Source organism: Planococcus citri, chromosome 4, assembly GCF_950023065.1.
Source record: "Planococcus citri chromosome 4, ihPlaCitr1.1, whole genome shotgun sequence".
Taxonomy (NCBI): domain Eukaryota; kingdom Metazoa; phylum Arthropoda; class Insecta; order Hemiptera; family Pseudococcidae; genus Planococcus; species Planococcus citri.
In genome coordinates this window covers 39,138,569-39,157,826 of record NC_088680.1, presented here as the reverse complement: position 1 = coordinate 39,157,826, position 19,258 = coordinate 39,138,569, and the positions used below count along the sequence as shown (strand labels likewise).

Genomic DNA, 19,258 nt, shown 5'->3' with positions numbered 1-19,258 from the left:
TCAACTTCTTGATCAATACACCTGATAGAATAAGGATAGGTATAAGCAAAATTTATTATTATTATTATTTTTCAACAAATAGAACATTTGGTGAATGGAGGAGTTTTGGAGAAAGTTGAAAACGTTGACAGTAGTTTCCTTGCACCGTTATTATGGCCATATCTGTATTCACTTGATTCAGAAAATATCGAAAATAACACGCAAAAAATCATTGATTTTTATTTCAATTCCTCAGATGCCAGATCAAACAATCTGTTGAAGTTGGTCAATGTAATTATGTGTTATGATACCTGATTTTCTTGTTTTATTTCACCTAGCTCTGATTTACTTTACTACCTAATGAAAATCACGTGATTTGTGCAGATTTTTACAGATATTGAATTCTTTTATCCTCTTGTTAAGACCGTTCAATCGAAAACTGATAGACAATACGTGTATTATTATGACCACCGAGGTTCATTTTCATGGCAAGATCATGCCAAGTTGAATATTGATCTTGGTATGGTGATTTATTTTGAAATCTTTAATTTGATGAATCGATGAAAATCTTGAAATATTCCTATAATAAAAATTTCATATATCTATAGGTGTTGGACATGCCGATGAGCTCCCTCTATTATTCCGAAGCAAAAATTTAGAAACCAAATGGACCCCTCAAGATAAACTGGTGTCTGACAACTTGATAAAATTTTGGACTGAATTTGCCATTACTGGGTAAATATGAGGATTGAACTCCTGATTATGAGACAGTTTTTAATTTTCTTGATAACTGTGCTCAAGCATTTGAATTACAACGTCTACTTTTTTTAGTCGCCCAAAAATCGAAAGAGCATTGAAAATAAACACATCACCAGATGAAATTTCAAATTCTACTTAGTAAAGTTATTTTTTTCGATTTTTGGAAAAAAATTGTCGAATGTTTTAGGCAAAGATTCGCAAAAAATCAAACTTTCAAAAAATTGATCCAGAAAGTTGAAATTTTGGTAATTAGGTTATACCCTATTTTCAATCCCCTGGATCGACTGGAACCGGGTTCGAACTGTTTCGAGCAGATCTGAAGCTTCTGGCAGATTTTCTAAAGTTGATGGAAATGTCATCCAATGGAGTTATTGAACTGAAACTTAGTTTGTAGGATTGTGGGTACTCCAATTTTAATATGCTGAAATCACAAAAAAAAAAAAAAATGGCGTGCAATTTGTCAAGTGGGAAACCAACAAAAATTAGACAGTTTTTGTGGTGGCCCTTCGTTTAAAATCTAGAATTTCAAAATATGTCTGGTGGCTCCAAAATGGCTTGAAACCATCTCCAGTAGACTCAGCATGTCAAAATTGGGCTTATAAAGCAAATTTCAGCTCAATCAACTCCATTTGGTGAAATTTTGTATTTGTAAAAATTTCAACTTTCAAAAATCTGGCGAAGGCTCTAGAACTGCTCAAAAAGGTTTGAATTCGTTTCCGATCGATTTGAGAGGCTTAAAATAGGACACATACCAAATTTAAGCTTTCTAGGTGAATTTTATGAATTTTTGCATTTTTTATAAACTTACCTTATTTTCAAAAATTCACAGAAAAATCAAAAAATGCACCTTATCAGAACCTAAAATTTATAAGTAGGTCATACATTTAAGCTTGTTCTTTCGATTTTGGTTTTGTCCGGTTCAAAAATGCTCCAGCCAGTTCCCTTTTAGGTACATAGGTACCTTCCTATCTCACTAATAAGGTACCTATAGGTATTCATTTCTAATATTACAGCGACCCTAACGGTGAATCTGAAGAAAAACCATGGAAGCCCACAAGTCCCAAAGGTAAAATCGAGTATTTGCATATTAGCAGCAATGGTACAACGATGAAGAAAAATCTGCTAAAGGAAAGATACGAATTTTGGAAATCGTTACTCAATACTACATAGATACCGGAAATGAACGTGTGAGCGTAGGTGGAAGTGATGTCGCTCGGATAATATTTTTTTAATTAACACAATGTTTTTCCATAAATGACGATTTAAGTATATCTCGCGTCAGCTTCATTTTTCATTATTAATAATAATAACAAACGTGTCGAATTTAATTTGCGTTTACATAATAATTACTTCGGTTGGTATTTTTGAAGGATTTTTCTAGCTATTAAACAAACAAAATGCTACTGCGAGCGTTTTGTCAATTACGATGCGATGTTGGTTGATAGATACGAGTATGCTAGGTGTTGTAGTTCATAATTTGGCGATCTAATCGCGAAATTAATTTCTTTTTAAATTACCTATTAATCGGATGAATAAATCATTTGTTCTATCCAGTGAGTGAAATGTTTTATTTTAGTAAGGCTCAGAGGTAGCAAAATGCTCATTTTATTAAATTTATTGTTACTCGTGGTTATCAGAATGGTAAATAGTGAAGTACTGAAATTGAAAAGTGGAACTATTAACGGAACTGTAGAAAAATCAAGAAATGGAAGACCTTATCAGCGATTTTATGGCATTCCTTATGCTGAACCTCCGACAGGAGAGTTGAGATTTCAGGTAAAATTTTCCAGAAGTGTTCGAGGGTAGGTAAAGGTATGTTTAGATTCTGTCTAGGCCACTCGTGATTTGAGAAATTTCTCATTTGTTGCACGTAATTAGGTAATGTATGTACATAATGAAAATATGCACGAAGAACAAGGAGAAATATGAGGTTATTTTCGAAATTAAGTCTCTGTAATCAAAAGTACACATCTTTAACAAGCTGTGTGCTTTTTTTGTATATTCAAGGTTACTTCAACAATCAACATACACAATTGTAATTTTGGTAATTTCTTTTGAAGATCCAACGTTTATAAAGTTGTTGAAGATCCAACGTTTATAAAGTTGCCTAATGAGAGGAATGAAGGCATCATTGATGTTTATAGATTCTTCTTTTCTAATTTTTTGCTTATTATAGGACCCTATACCAGTAAAACCTTGGTCAGATATCAAAAATGCATCAATACCTGGCCCAATATGCACTCAGTTTAAATTAATTTCATTGAATAGTGAAATTGCCGGACAAGAAGATTGCCTTTACTTGAATGTGTTCACACCAATGGTGAGTAAAGTTTGAAATTTTATATTATGATTGCCTATGAAAGAAATGAGGTTTCAATTTAAGTAGGATATTTCACACAGCTCACTAAGGTAGGTAGTTATATTTCAGTCATTTTTGTAACATTTTGAAATTTTTAGGACTTGTCCAAAGAATCTGCGAAAGCTCCAGTGATGGTGAATATTCATGGAGGTGGATTTCAATATGGTTCGGGGGATCATTACGATCCTCATTATTTTATGGATTTCGATGTTGTTTTTGTGACCTTGAATTATCGTTTGGGGGTCTTCGGTAGGTTAAAAATTAAATCATGGATATGTTTTTTGCTGAAGAAATTTTAAAAATTGGTGATTTTTTTCAAAGTTTTTAAAAGACTGACACAATGTCAAGAATCCATGAGAATTTTTGCCAACTTTTTCGAAAAATTGTGAAATGGGTGTAGGTGTATGTACTGTAAATTAATCAGTTTTTTTTCATGGTCTTTATAAAGCCTGACATAAAAATAATCAAATTTCTGAACTGAATTCGGAAAAAAGTCAAGATCACATTATTTTCTGCTACTGAAAGTCAAACATTATGTCATAAAGTCAACTGATTTTTTTCAACTTTTCAAAAGTCTAGCATCAATCTTTTAAAAACCACTCACTTCACTGCAATTTCTTCTCACAGGATTTTTTGGTATGAATGACGACGTAATCAGCGGTAATTTTGGACTGAAAGACCAATCCTTAGCATTGCAATGGATTAAAGAAAACATCTCTCTTTTCGGAGGTGACCCAAATAATGTCACTTTGATGGGAGAAAGTGCTGGAGCAGCTTCTGTACATGCACATTTGTTTTCTCCCTTGAGTAAAGGTACCAGGACAATAAAAGTAAAAATTGTGCTCATCTAATAAAATTTTAATAGACAAATTTTGGCAGGATTATTCCATAAAGTCATCATGCAAAGCGGTAGCATACATCTTCCTGGTGCTTTGAATGATGATGTGTATAATGATAACATTTGCATCGCTTTTACTGTCCTCACCGGATGTTCTCTTCATCGTGAAAATGCCACTCGAGTCTTGGAATGTTTACAGCAAATACCTCATCGAGATTTATTTAAAATGGCTACTAGATTATACGTAATAAATTTTCCAAACCCTTTTACGAAAAAAATAAATAAATGAAAAAACGAAATATCTAAATGCTGACTCGATGTGTTTCAGGTGTACGATATCGAACCTTTACCCCTTTTCAGACCTTTTATCGAATCGAAAGTAAATAATAAACCTTTTATGCCAGTGAAACCCTACAAAGATGCGTATGTTTCCCATGTACCGTGGATCACTGGTATGAATTCTGGCGAAGGAGCATTACTAGTCATGAGTACGTACGCATAAGCCAAAGTGCCAAAATCTTGATCCAAGGATGCCTTGACCACTTCATCAATTTTTTCATGTCATAAAAGAGGTCAAAAGGTATCGTAAAATCAAAAATGTGATCGAGTTTTGGCACCCCTGATCGAAATGATGCACCTTGCCTCAGATTTGTCTCATGAATGAGCGAAAAAAATTCAGTTTTAATTCGTGTTTTTGTTTAGTTTATTTACTGAACGATGGCCAATTACTAAAACTCATCGACAGTGACAGAGAACATTATTTACCTATAGTGAATGGATATGCGTTGACCCAGGAACCGGAGATTGTGGGCGTTATCACACAGAAAATCATTGACTTTTATTTCGATCGCGATGATGCTGAAGATGATGAACAACAAACCGACGAAGCTTTGATATATGTACAAGTAAAATCAACTGGTGATTTCTGTAGGTACTTAAAAAAATTACAAACTCAAATCACATTTTTGATTACCAACCTATTTCTCAGATGTTCACAGATAACTTCTTCAGGTACCCTTTGATAAAAATGCTGGAGTCGAGTGATGATCCTCGATATGTTTATTACTATGATCACAGAGGATCAAATTCGTTACAAGACAGCTTCAATTTGACCAAAGATTTAGGTAGGTTTGACTATCCTGGCATAGGTAGCTTATTTTCTTCAATGAAAAAGAAAAAAATTTCTAGTTTAAAAATGATATCTATTAAACAAAAAAAAAACTGTTCTAATAAATTTTCAATGCCTAGCTTGACCCCTTATTTGTAATTATTTCTGTCCTTACCTTCAGGCGTTTGTCATGCCGATGAACTTTTTTTATTATTTCGTTTCGAGGATTTGGAAAACAGATGGACACCTGAAGATAAACTCGTGTCTGAGTTATTGCAGAAGTTTTGGGTGAACTTCGCTATTTATTCGTAAGTAACGCATTACATTTATGTATGTATATCAACACATTGTTTTGTTCTAATGCCCAGAAGGTAGGTAAATATCAATAATGAAGAGCACAGAATATAGTACATACACTGCAGCGTAGCTAAAACTTTTCAAGATGAAATGAGGATACCTGCCTAAGTTAAAACAATGCCTCTTTTCTCGTTTTATTACAGCGATCCCAATGGGAACTCCGAGGATAAGGTATGGAAACCTGTGGAAACACAAGATATCGATTATTTGCATATTAAAGCAGATTCACCGAAGATGGAGACAAAATTCATCAACGATAGCTTCGATCTTTGGGATTCTTTCCCAGTAGGACGAAAATTCACTTGAAGTGCTCATATTGGAGATTGGAAGAGTTTTGTACTTTTGTAAAGATGCATTGTTTTCCGATATTTGTAAACAAATTTACGTATTAGATATTTCCTCAATAATCCAGTACCTTTTTTAAAATGACAAATGGACAAAATTCTCATAATTTCCAAAAATTGTTAAATGAACTTCAAACCCTACAACTTTGATTGGTGCATATTGAGCACCCTCTCATCAGACAGGCGATCATCTCAATGAAAAAACCGTTCGTAAAATCTCGTGCTCCACTTAATATTACTTAGGTTTTTTTAAATACACTCAGCACACTCAACAGTTTATTTACAAAGATTTTAAACGTACGAGAATTATACAAAATTTGTTATGCGAGGAGTAGAGGCGGAGGCTCAAGCCAAACAATTTGAAAATTTTTCGTTACGATCGAAAAACGATACTTCAAAATCAAAATCAAATGATGTGTCTAAACGAGACGTAGGTCTATGTATGTATAACGTTACTACTCCTATTTATTTTCAATGCCAACTTCTCTATCATTTTACAATCGTAAAGTAAGTTAAGTTAGGTATACTGCCCAACAGCTGAATCCGGTTTTTTCGTTTTGAAAGATCTGACTATTTCCAAGCGACAGATTCACGATTAAAACTTGTTTTACCTACCTAGGTATTGATGGACTATATGACGTCAACTTGAAAAAAACATGCGGCGATCAGGTAGTTGAGATCGGAAGTTTGTAGTAGATATTACACTATTCTAGTCGTATCATGTGATTTCAGTGATTAGATGATAATTTTAAAACAAAAAAATGATTTTCTCAAAGTACAAACAATTATTCATGTAATATAGGAATTCTACCTTCTAATTTTTTTCATTTTCAATCGTAGAATCGTGAATGAATGCTGTTTATAGTGCCAATATCGCGAGTTAATCATGTTCCATTTAAATAGCATAATTATTGCTTTCGTAATTGTTTCAGTGCAATACTCTTCACTGTTGAGTAGGTATTTATACATACTAAGAATAAATAATGTGTAGAGAGCTGTATCATAAAAAAAACCAGGGGTGCCGATGAAATCGATTGTAACTGATTAATTTTTTTCAATTATCGTGATATCTTATTCAATTTTGCGATCTTTTCCGCAAGGATCGCTGGGTATTGCGATTTCTTGCGACTAGAAATGTCATTGACATCCCTGCAAAGCTGCAAAAAGAGACAATCTTTGATCTGCACGACATCAGATCAGAGTTTCCAAAAAGTAGGTATTTTTAAAAAGCAACTTTCCTCATTTTTCAATGTGAAATTTTCAACTTAGATTTCCATCCTTGTTTCACTCGGGATGATAATAATTTTAGATTTTAAAGCTTTTTTTTTAGAAATCGCATTATTTTTCAACGTCTTCATTATAGGGCTTTATTTTCTTCATGCCATTACCACCAGCATTTGCATTTTCGAATACATGGCTGCCACCTCTCCCCCTGATTTGGTCTTGATGATGCAGCTCTCCTACCTTGCATGTTTTAACACAAGTAGTAAGGAACTATTTCTGATTCTGAAGATGATTTTTTTCATCATTCATCAATTTTCTGTTTTTAAGTAACGGAAGGATTACTGCTGACAGTAAATCAAGGAATGCTAAATGGAACTTATGCTAGAGCACGAAATGGGACATTATTCAATGCATTCTACGGCATACCTTTCGCCAAACCTCCAATAGGGGAGCTCAGATTGAAGGTAAACTTCTTATAATGATTGCACATACTATACCTATTTGAAAATTAATTGCAAAAACTGAGATGAGTGAGAACTCAATTATGAAAATTACCTACATCTCTTTGAAGTTAACAGGTCTACTCGCAATTTTTGATGTTAGTATTTGTGTTTCTATTTCTCTCAAAATTATGATTAGTTTGGTTCACCTTCACCCAAAAACTCTGCATTAGAAAGCTTCCCTCCTCTCGTACCTATCTGTGTTCTGGCACACTTGCTGTAGCAATTAGCATTCCTTTTCAATAACCTTTTTTCCAGAAGTGGCTGTTCGAAGATAAAGGCGAATTTCATTTTTTTGCGCTGAAGTCTTAGAAATGTACTACCTACAGCTACCTCTACAAAACATTTTAGTTACCTAGCAGTTTATTCATGCAAATAGCCAATAGATGCCAGAAAAGTGTCATGTGAAATCGATTTCAGGCTCCTGTGGCCGCAGATCCCTGGAATGGAATTTTCGACGCAACTCGAACCCCTGTCGGATGTTTGGAATTGGCAGATGACGGGAATGGCACCAAAGGCGACGAAGATTGCCTCAATTTAAACGTGTATACGCCTTTGGTACGTCAATTTTCTATTCTATATTAATTTATGATCAGGAAGATAGTAACTTGATAATTTAAAATCATGCGCTGTTGAGCAACACTTGCATATTTATTTAGAAAGTGGTTTAAAATTTTTTTATAGGGTGCCCGAAAAGGCGATAATTTACCTGTGCTTTTTTACATTTATGGAGGTTCCTTTAAAATCAATAATAATATGGATGAAGGACCAGAATACATGATGACCAGGAACTTGATCCTCGTGATACCCAATTACAGAGGTGGATCACTGGGTAGGTTTAAAATAAGTAAGGGGGTATAATAAAGAATCAAAATTATTAATTTTCTCGAAGCTTGATGAAATCTGCAAAAAAATTACTTAAATATCATACCTCCTTGAGTGAAATATGAATACCTAAGAGAAATGAAGCGCATAAAAATCATTCTCTTGACAATTTTACATAAACTGTCGTAGGTTTTCTTAGCACTGGAGATGCAGTAATTCCAGGAAATTTCGGCCTAAAAGATCAGTTATTGGCGTTGAAGTGGACTCGCGAGAATATCCATAATTTTGGAGGAAATCCCGATCACGTCACAATTAATGGTCATAGCTCAGGAGCCGTTTGTACTCATTTCCATACGCTTTCCCCTGCAAGTAAAGGTGAGACCAACTTACGTAAAAATTATTGACCAACCATATTATCTATTAGTCCGGCATATGACAATAGGAGCAATTGCACCCCTCCCCCCCACCGATCCTCCGGGACAACTTTTTTCTTAAAGGGGACATCCTAAGGAACATTTTAAAGCAAACTTGCCAAAAAAAAAAGTTGGCCTTACTTAGAAAATGGCGGCCATTTTGATTGGCAGGTCAGTCGAAATCGCAGATTTTGCGTTTCAACATAGGACTTGCACGAACTTTTTCAAACTTTATAAAAGTAGATCGAAAGATCATGCAAAAATTTATCACCTGTCAAAATTTCAAGTGCTAAAGTGCGTTTTTCGATTTTTGGTGAATTTTTGAAAATCGAATTTAGGCCAAAAATGAGGGGAAAATTCAAAATTTTACCAAATTGACCAAGAAAGCTGAAATTTGGGATATACCCTATTTTTGACATGCCAAATCGATTGGAAACGGTTTCAACCCGTTTTGAGCAGTTCTGGAGCCTCCAGTAGATTTTTCAAACTTGAAATTCCCGCAACATTAGTTTATCAAATGGAGCTGGCAAGCTGAAATTTACTTCGCAGACTACATGGTGATTTAGAATGGTTTTAAAGCTTCCAGCTACTTTTAGGAAATTTCAATTTTCCAAAAAAACGCCATACAACCTGTCAAAAAGTCGCTGGAGGCTCCAAAACGACTTGAAATTCACCATCAGTCAACTTCGTAGCGTATTGAAATTCGACTCTCCATCTTAGTTTGATGAAATTTTGGGGAAATTTCAAGTTTCAAAAATCTACTGGAGGCTCCAATAGAAGTCATTTTCAGAGGGTGTTAAAATTGGAGTGTAGAGTAAATTTCAGCTTTCCATCTCCATTTGAAGAGTGATATTCCAAAACTCGCTTTGTCCATTTTCACAACTTTTCAGGAAAGAGGAAAAACAGTTCCCCTTTAAACGGGTAAATTGGCTTTTTAGGCAAGTTTAGCACTTTATTTGTGTGGATTTATGATGTAGGAGTGTAGGTATACACTTCATCCACTAAATACTGCTGAAAAAAATTTCAATAAATATGGACAAAGCGCGTTTTGTAACATTATTTTTTTTCAAATTTTTAGTGAATTGGCTATTTAGGTGAGTTTAACACCTCATTTTGGTAGGTTGATGATGTAGGAATGTGAGTTAATACTTCATCTACCAGGTACTGCTGAAAACCCAACTTTGATAAAAATGGACAAAGCGAGTTTTGGAATATCACTCTTCATTTGATGAAATTTTGTGAAAATTTAAAGTTTCAAAAATCTGCTAGAGGTTTCGGGAATTTTCAAAAAGTCGCTGGAGGCTCCAAAACGACTTGAAATTCACCTGCAGTACTTCGTAGCGTATTGAAATTAGTTTTTAGAATAAATTTTAGCTTTACAACTCCAATTTGATGGAATTTTGTGAGAATTTCCAGTTTCAAAAATCTGCTGGAGGCTCCAGAACTGCTCAAAACGGATTGAAACCGTTTCCAATCGATTTGGCGTGTCAAAAATAGGGTATATCCCAAACAGCTTTCTTGGTCAATTTGGTAAAATTTTGAATTTTCCCCTCATTTTTGGCCTAAATTCGATTTTCAAAAATTCACCAAAAATCGAAAAACGCACTTTAGCACTTGAAATTTTGTCAGGTGATAAATTTTTGCATGATCTTTCGATCTACTTTTATAAAGTTTGAAAAAGTTCGTGCAAGTCCTATGTTAAAACGCAAAATCTGCGATTTCGACTGACCTGCCAATCAAAATGGCCGCCATTTTCTAAGTAAGGCCAACTTTTTTGTTGGCAAGTTTGCTTTAAAATGTTCCTTAGGATGTCCTCTTTAAGAAAAAAGTTGTCCCGGAGGATCGGTGGGGGGGGGGGGTGCAATCACTCCTATTGTCATCTTACCGGATTATATACCATGGTGAATGATGATGATGACTGAGTTGGGCTACGTTGAATACTAATACCCAACCAATAGGTAATACTTAATAAATAAAATAATGATTTTTTTTCAATTGTGATAAAAAACAGGGCTATTCCAGCAGGTTATCATGCAAAGTGCGTCGGCATTTTGTTCTTTGGCGTATTGGGGACCTGATGTATCACGAGCTATTACCAAAGAATTTGCTACGAAAACCGGATGTCCCTCGACTGCTTCTTCGCAAGACATGTACGAATGTTTTAAAGACCTCAGAGCAGATATTTTCGTTACGTTACCAGAACAGATGTATGTAAGTACTGTAGTGTGTCAATATTATAGAATTTTAGAAAATTGGCATTACCATCGAAAAAAAAAACTACTTAGATCACAATTTATCTTATGGCACATTATACTTTCTACTATAGGTTTGGTCTGCATATCCGGATGGAATCTTTAGGCCCACGATCGAAGATAAAAACGTGGAAGATGCCTTTATTACAGATATACCGCAACATTTATCGTATCATTCGCCAAAGTTACCATGGATGATGGGATTAACTACTGGAGAAGGCGCCGGAATGACTTCAGGTATTTTAGTGATTTACTCATTATAATTTTTTTTTAAATGAAAAAACTTGTAAAGTTTATGTGGTAATTTATTTGTGTATTCAGAATTATTGGCCAACAACGGGAAACAAGCGACCGAATTAAATGAATTTTATAAAGTGTTGTTTCCGATTATGCTGCAATACTTATGGAATACCAAAGTGGAACAACTGAATAATATTTCTAATGCATTGAAAACGCGTTATTTTGGTGGGAAATATATTGGGACACAGACTCCTCACGAATTGGTTCAAGTAAGTTGGCGAAAAATTATTCTCATTAAGGTACCTACCTAGAACGTTGAATTTCTGCTGTGGGAATTAGGAAACGATTTTCTACCAACAGTTGAAAAACTCGCCAGAGAACTTCTCCATTAATGAATCTATTCCATTCCAATCGTGATATGAATATGATTACAAAATTTTGAATAAATTACCTATTTAATTGCATATTTTCTATTCAGATGATAACTCATGGAAATTTCGGATCTTGTGTCTTGGAAGCCATTCATTCATATCCAGGGCCAAAGTACGTGTACTGGTACGATTATGCGGCGCAATATTTGGCCCAAAATGAGGTTGCGTTTTATGATGGTTTTTTAGGTGAGTGATGAAGGTAGATAAATTTGACATAATGCCATTGAAATATCACGAAGAATTTCACATCACGTTATTTTTCCTGCATCAAGGCGTTTCTCACAGCGACGAGGTTAATTTGCTATTCCGTACTCTGCCATCAGCTAATGTGCTCAACGATCGAGATATCATGTTTAGTGAAGAATTAGTCAAAAGATGGGTGAACTTTATTCAAACAAGGTGAGTACCTACTTATCTAAACATGTTACAAAATTTTCCCTCTATAAATTTTTAGTAGGTAGGTACCTACATCAACAATGTATGTATAATATGCTCAAAAAAGTAGATGAGACAATTAGATACCTTTATCAACTCGTATTCTCACATAGGTATTTATTACTTTTACAGCAATCCAAATTTCCCAGATAAAATAAACGAAAATTTGATGGAGCACTGGAAGCCAGTAACCACTGACAGAATAGAATACCTATTAATCAACATTAATGGTACGATGGGGACGGATTTGTACCATGAAACATATCCGTTTTGGAAGAGTCTTGGTATTGGCAGTAAATACTACTCGTATGGAAGATCATAGACTGGGAAATTTCTCACAGATTATTTTTATAGGTTGGTTAAAATTTTAGAACGTTAATAATGTTATGTGCCTAGGTATATAAGTCATTTCATTCCAGTTGAAAGATTTTACCTGAATTGTATTGTTTTCAGGGAAGTTTAAGCGTAAAACCCGGGAACTTCGCACAATATCGGACATTCCGGATACCTACCTAAATACACCTACTTACCTACTTTTGTTCAAATACGAGTAATACGTAGTATATATACGTATGTCTCAGGGTTGCTCGTTTTTCAACTGAGCCAAGCGAAAAATTATGATGAAATTTATGTCAATAAGATGTTGGAAAAATTTTAAATTTTTTTATCGACTTTTGATTACCCCATGCAGAGCTCAAAGTTTTGAAAATTTTAAAAACTTTCTGATATTACTAAACTATTATACGTAAGTAGGTAAGTACCTATTTTAAAGGTAATCGATATTTTGAGAACTCCTGAACTTGATGAAAATGAACTTTGAACTTTTCTAGTATGAAAAACGATGATACAAACAAGTTAGAAATCGAAATACACGTGTTCGAGTCAGGAGGGGAGTGTCATACGTTGACCAAGAATTTACCATTTTTTGTACGTCTTACCATTCATTATGTTGCCAGTGATTTTTTTTCTAAACTTCATCGAAATTCGAAAAAAGTTGTGCTAGGTATTACCCCTCCGATTATCCATACTTATCTACTTGTACTTGAGCATTTTTTTCTCGATGGAGAATTTCCGTTATGTATCATTTTTCTTTGTTGTTTTTGTTTTCGAAGTAAATTGTATGGTTTTTATTGTTTTTTTACTGGTGTAATCACAGAGTTCCATAAGGTGTGTAACTTGCAAAAAAGTGTCAAAATGGCCAATAACCCAAAATTTACATAAATACCTACATAAAAAAATTGTTAAAAAATCAAATGACTAGTTAATAATCCTGAAAAACGATGTTTCTGTTCTGAGCACATTTCAAGTTTAACTCCACATGAGAATCATTCATTTTGGTCAAATTTTAACTATGTATCTATACCTTGCGTTTTGAGAACTATACTTGAGTATTTTTATAAGTGAGCGACCAACTTACTTGTTAAAAAAATATATATATAAAATTTTGAAAAGTGCACTTTGAATAACCTCTCTGCAAATCGTTTGTATGTACACTATAATGTACATATTTATTGTCCATACATTGTAACAACGCTGAGATATAGGACGTAGACCTTTCACATGATATCTACCAGTTATTTAAGACTTATTTTCATGTGACCGATTCACGTTTAAAACTCATGTTAATCCTCCGCTAACAACAACAATTAATGGGCACGAACTATCGACTATTTATTTGCTTGGTAATCAGTAATCACTTTATCAAACCATTGTGTACTTACCTAGGTACAAGTACTTACGTAAGATTTATTTGTTATATAACTAATGTTTACCCTCGGAATTTTTCCTGAGATTTTATTTATTTTACACAATGCATTTCATTGACCCCGGAATCAAAAGGCAGAAAGTGAAGGCAAAAGGATTTTTATTCAAACGATCTATAATCACTTAAGCTAACGATACACTTAATAATTGACACCTGATGAACATACGAGTACCTTGCGTGCAAAAAAAAATCAATTCCTATCAAGCGGTAACGTTATCAATTCAACGTGTAAGAAGTCGAAGATAAATAATTAGGAAAAGAACTTATGATTACCTATGTAGGTAAGTATAGTATTGTAACGTTAACCTTTGCTATCAAATTCGGATGATGCCTAATTTAGTTGTGCGCAAGAATGTTATCGTCATTATTTTTTCTCTCTGTTTCGTAAATGTGTGATATTTACTGTGATGAGAAGATGATGTAGGTAATAAATTAGTTTATCACCCGGCTGGGGTTATGTAATTGTGATAACGCCTTTCCTTTAGTATGAAAATGATAGGTGGTCTGAAGATACGAGAATGTACCTTAGTTTGGTTGTGGATTTTATAGCAATAGGTACTTGACTAACGTGTTAAATATGCTTCGATTAATTATTATAATTGCGTTCGTGAGTGTCTCAGGTATGAGATATAATACTTATTGTTCCTGGTGGTGATAATTTTTTTGGTGATGATGGTTTTTTTACTGGTCAATTTTTTGTGTTTTAAAGTAACGGAAGGATTACTCGTGACTGTGAATCAAGGTACGTTGAATGGAACTTATGTTGAAGCACGAAATGGAAAACTATTCAATGCTTTCTACGGTATCCCTTTCGCCAAGCCTCCGGTAGGGGAGCTAAGATTCAAGGTAATTGCTCAAATAGTGTACCTTACCTATCTACCTGTTGTAGTTAAATCAGATAGATGGTAAAGATGGTCCAAGGTAACTTAATGAATCAATTTCAGGCTCCTGTGGCTGCAGATCCTTGGGATGGTATTTTTGACGCCACTCAAACCCCAGTGGGTTGCATAGAACTGGCCGACGATGGAAATGGAACGAAAGGTGGAGAAGATTGTCTTAATTTAAATGTGTTTACCCCTTTGGTAAGGTGATTTTTTTCTTCTATAGGTATCTATCTGAAAATTAACAAATTATGCAGTAGCAGTATATGTGGGTAGAGTGTTTCTGGGTATTCTGGAATGACGTATTCGTATGACTATACAATGATATCTGTATTCTGTTGAATTGCATTTTCCTGGAACGAACGTAATTTTTTTCTTAGGGAGCTCGAGAAGGTGATAATTTATCGGTGCTGTTTTACCTTTACGGTGGTATTTTCAAATCCAATAATAACATGGATCATGGACCACAGTACATGATGACTAGGAACTTGATCATCGTTATTCCTAATTACAGATCGGGACCATTAGGTGAGTAATAAAATCCATATAGCGTACCTACCTACTGTCTTGAGTAACGTAAGTACTAAGTCTCCATCAGAGTGGGTCGTATTTTGACCTTTTTTGGGGGCGGGGATTGGCGGAAGTACATATGTATTTGATAAGAAGTTCTTGGGAGACCTCAAAAGACTGCATGAAAAATTTTGGATCGCTGGCTTAACCCCTCACTTCTCAACCTGTAGCTCAAATTTAAAATTTTTCATTGATACCTACTTACTTAATCAGAAAAAGTTTTTTGAAAACGAATAATAATTTGATATTATATTCTAAAATACTTAAATTCGTTAAAAATTCGCTTATTAAGCGTAACAGATCCATTATCACCAATTTTTTCGATTTTTTTTTTTTTGACTTTCAATATAAATTTTAAAAGTTGAGTGGAAAAGTAATGGTTCAAGTCAGGGGCTCTAGAATTTTTCTTGCTGTCTTTTGAGGGCCTTCTTCAACTTTTTATCAAAGTCTCTCTTCAAGTTTCAAAAAAAAATAAATAAAATTAGTCGAATTTCCCAAATTCACTTGTTTTCTTTGATTTGAAAATAGGTCTCTATATTCAAGGACATTTATCTGCAAAGCAGTTCATCCTGCATGGAAAGTGATGAAAACTTTTTTTGCTGTAAATTTTATGCGAAACAATCATCTTTTTGTTTATGGCCATTTTCCTCGTATGTAGGAGCCATATTTCCAGAGGACGATATTTCCTACATTTAAAAAAAAACTTCTATGTTAGGATTTTTGGGTTGAAACGTGTTGAAATGTTCAATAAATGACATGGCGGGTGATTGATAGATTGCTTGATAAGTTGCCTATCTTGCGAATTTGAAGGAGTAATCTTTTCATAACTGGAAACTTTATTAGGTAATTTGGACGAATGTCGAATTGCTAATCTTTGAAATCGAATAGGCAAAGATCATTTGCAAATTTAATTTACATATAATTTTCAAAGTTGAGGGCATTCGATATTTGAGTGTTTTGTATTAAGTTTCTTAAAAGGGGGAGGGGTCGGCTTGAGAATTTGAAATCCCCCAAAAGATAATACTGGGAGTGTACCAAATTTCAGTCCTCTAGATCAATATCTATTTTTTGAAAAATTTTCAATGTAGGTAACTACCTTACCACTTTCCTATATGAGACTGACTGCTTTAGTGATTTTTTCGATAATGAAACTAATTTAAAAACTGTCGTAGGTTTTTTGAGCACAGGAGACACAGTAATTCCAGGAAATTTCGGCCTGAAAGACCAGTTATTAGCTTTGAAGTGGACTCGTGAGAATATTCACAATTTTGGAGGAAATCCCAATTATATCACGATGAATGGTCACAGCTCAGGAGCAGTTAGCGCTCATTTTCATACGCTTTCACCTTCCAGTAAAGGTAAAATTTACAAGTACCAAAAATACCAAATGTAGGATAGTGGATAAGTATATGAGTCAATTACACGAATTCTCTATTAACAATCAAAAAATTTCTATTGCGTGGTGAAATATACCTACCTATAGGGCTATTCCAGCAGGTTATTATTCAGAGTGGATCGGGATTTTGTTCTTTGAGCTATTGGGGACCTGATGTAGCTCGAGCTATTGCCAAAGAATTCGCTATAAAAGCTGGATGTCCCAGTGTTGCTTCTTCTCAAGACATGTACGAGTGTTTTATGAACCTTAACGCAGATCTTTTTGTCACGGTGCCTGAACAGATGTATGTAAGTATCCAAAATTATAAATTGGCAAATTAATAAGATAGATACGTAGGCACGTGGGCATTGTCTAGGGTGAAGTGGAGTTTTTTTGTAACTGTTTTTGGTTTTTGGTTTTTAATAGGTACTTTGGGATACATATCCAGATGCACCTTTCAGGCCAACGATAGAAGATAAAAACGTAGAAGATGCATTCATCACAGATATACCTAATCATTTATCGTATCAATCTCCGGAGTTACCTTGGATGATCGGATTAACAACCGGAGAGGGCGCTGGAACGGTATCAGGTTAATATTTGAGTAATTTTTTAAAACTTTTTCAAAAGTACATAATATTTAAAAGTTTAGATTATAATTTAAGTATTCTTTTATTTAGCATTGTTGGAAAATCAGGGCGAAAAAGCAGCAATTTTAAATAAATTTACTAAAATATTACTTCCAATCCTGCTGCAATATTTATGGAATACCAAAGCGAAACATATGGATTATGTTTCTGAAATATTAAAAACTCATTATTTCGGCGAAAAAGACATGAGTCTGCAGACTGCTCACCAATTAGTTCAAGTAAGTTGGAAAACAATTACCATGGACAAAATATTTTTGAACGTAATTTTGTGCCTGTTTTTTGCATTATCTAAGGAAAGTTTTTGTCCATGTCTTGAAGATGATGTTGAAAAATGCGATGGGAGATTTCTTTTAATTACGATTTTGGTAGAAAATTTTTAATAAATTATTCGATTGCATTTACCTATCTATTTAGATGTTTACTCATGGAAATTTTGGATTTTGTGTTTTGGATGCGATTCATACATATCCAGGACCAAAATACGTATATTGGTACGATTACTCGGCGAATTACAAGAGTCAAAATGAAATTGCGTATTTCGATGGTTTTTTAGGTAAGTTGAAAAGTTCAAGTATTACACTAGCAGGGAAGATCTGCTTACCTATCTATTTTCTGCATGGCAGGAAGAGCGTGAAGCTGTGAATGGAGAGCCAAAATCAGAAACAGTAAGAAATTCGTCATGCTAACATGCTAAGTTACTTTAGAGCATCATGTTTCACTTTATTTCATTATTTGTCTCTTTAAGATTGCAAACTTTTTGCAGTCATTTTCGTTTTTTTTTTTTTTTTTTTCCCCCATACTCGTATATATAAACCTGCTTACCTTTACTTACGTCTTTGTAAAAATTGAATTTTCAAAATGTTGTAATATGTATTTGTGAATTTTTGAAATTCATTTTCCTATTGTTAATCTTATTCAAGGTGTTGGCCACAGCGACGAAGTCAATCTATTATTTCTCACCCAAAAATCAGTTGGAAAGCTCAGTAATCGAGATATCATGTTTAGCAAAGAAATGGTCAAAAGATGGGTGAACTTTATTCAAACAAGGTACTAAAATAATTACCAGAATTTATTATTCGCATTAGGTACAATCTACTTACTTATTATAAAATAGGTTCAATGAGCCAGTATTTCTTTACCAAAACGAATAATTCGTACGTATGTATTTTCACAGCAATCCGAATTTCCCAGATAAAATAAACGCGAGACTAATGGATTATTGGGAACCAGTGACCTCCGAAAGGATCGAATATCTTTTAATTAACATTAACGGTACGATGGGGACAGATTTGTACAAAGAACAGTATCCGTTTTGGAAGAGTCTTCCGATAGGTAGTAAATATTACGCGTATGACCCTGAAGCGGTTGATTTTTCATAAATTTTGTAGGTCAGTTGGAGCTTGACTGTATTAGTTGCTTTTATCAAAAAAATGAGAATTCATTTTCTGGTTTGTTGTTTTTGGGAAAATTTAGACTTGATTAGGTATGGTACATAAATATGGTATTCCAAACATGGAACCTAATGTAACAGTATTTATTTATTAATTCTATCACCATGTACCTAACTTAAAATTCGGATATTTATGTAAATAGGTACTTGACTGTATTGTTTTTTGAGAACTTGTTTTTTTTGTTTTTTTTTTAATTTAAATAAAATTTGGCGATTTTTTATGAATAATTTTACAATAGTAAATGAGCGAAAAAAAGGAAGAATTTAGCGATGTGTGTTCCTTAAATAAACTTTTGAGCTAGTCTTTTGATTGGTAATAGAATATTACTCGTAAGGAGTGAACCTATCACTCGATTTTTTAAAAAAATTTTGTTCGTCAATTGGGATTTGGCCATTTTTTTGCTTTTGATAAAAATTGAGAATTCATTTTCACTTTTCTTATTTGCTTGATGGTTTGAGAGTCTATCAATACATACTAAGAAGTGTTTTCACAAACTATTGCA

General features: G+C 34.0%; 3 protein-coding genes across 7 annotated transcripts; all 3 read left to right on the top strand.

Annotated features, from left to right (window-relative positions):
* Positions 1–82: 82 nt before the first annotated feature.
* Positions 83–5,805, top strand: LOC135845171 (juvenile hormone esterase-like). The gene is made up of 14 exons (XM_065363635.1): positions 83–270; positions 364–499; positions 588–714; positions 1,752–2,540; positions 2,799–2,814; positions 2,915–3,058; positions 3,196–3,346; positions 3,725–3,910; positions 3,977–4,179; positions 4,264–4,423; positions 4,638–4,840; positions 4,924–5,059; positions 5,225–5,351; positions 5,544–5,805. Exons 4-14 carry the CDS (start codon positions 2,335–2,337, stop codon positions 5,704–5,706), a joined length of 1,695 nt encoding a protein of 564 aa, XP_065219707.1. The 5' UTR covers positions 83–270; positions 364–499; positions 588–714; positions 1,752–2,334; the 3' UTR covers positions 5,707–5,805.
* Positions 5,806–6,413: 608 nt separating this feature from the next.
* LOC135842692 (esterase FE4-like) lies at positions 6,414–13,194 on the top strand. Its single transcript, XM_065360272.1, has 12 exons — positions 6,414–6,697; positions 7,296–7,432; positions 7,889–8,026; positions 8,153–8,300; positions 8,483–8,668; positions 10,718–10,917; positions 11,033–11,195; positions 11,280–11,467; positions 11,677–11,815; positions 11,902–12,028; positions 12,197–12,418; positions 12,518–13,194. The coding sequence occupies exons 1-11, from the start codon at positions 6,631–6,633 to the stop codon at positions 12,384–12,386; spliced, it is 1,683 nt and encodes a 560-aa protein (XP_065216344.1). The 5' UTR covers positions 6,414–6,630; the 3' UTR covers positions 12,387–12,418; positions 12,518–13,194.
* Positions 13,195–13,286: 92 nt separating this feature from the next.
* Positions 13,287–18,983, top strand: LOC135842693 (esterase FE4-like). Of its 5 annotated transcripts, XM_065360276.1 has the most exons (12): positions 13,287–14,449; positions 14,539–14,675; positions 14,774–14,911; positions 15,091–15,238; positions 16,453–16,638; positions 16,764–16,963; positions 17,082–17,247; positions 17,336–17,523; positions 17,599–17,670; positions 17,778–17,858; positions 17,929–17,970; positions 18,226–18,352. In XM_065360276.1, the coding sequence occupies exons 1-10, from the start codon at positions 14,407–14,409 to the stop codon at positions 17,856–17,858; spliced, it is 1,359 nt and encodes a 452-aa protein (XP_065216348.1). In that variant the 5' UTR covers positions 13,287–14,406; the 3' UTR covers positions 17,929–17,970; positions 18,226–18,352. The 5 variants fall into 5 exon arrangements, 4 of the variants coding, with proteins under 4 accessions (XP_065216348.1, XP_065216347.1, XP_065216349.1 ...); XM_065360275.1 differs by lacking the exon at positions 17,929–17,970; XM_065360277.1 differs by lacking the exon at positions 17,599–17,670 and having other exon boundaries at positions 14,225–14,449; positions 17,720–17,858.
* The last annotated feature ends 275 nt before the right edge of the window (positions 18,984–19,258 follow it).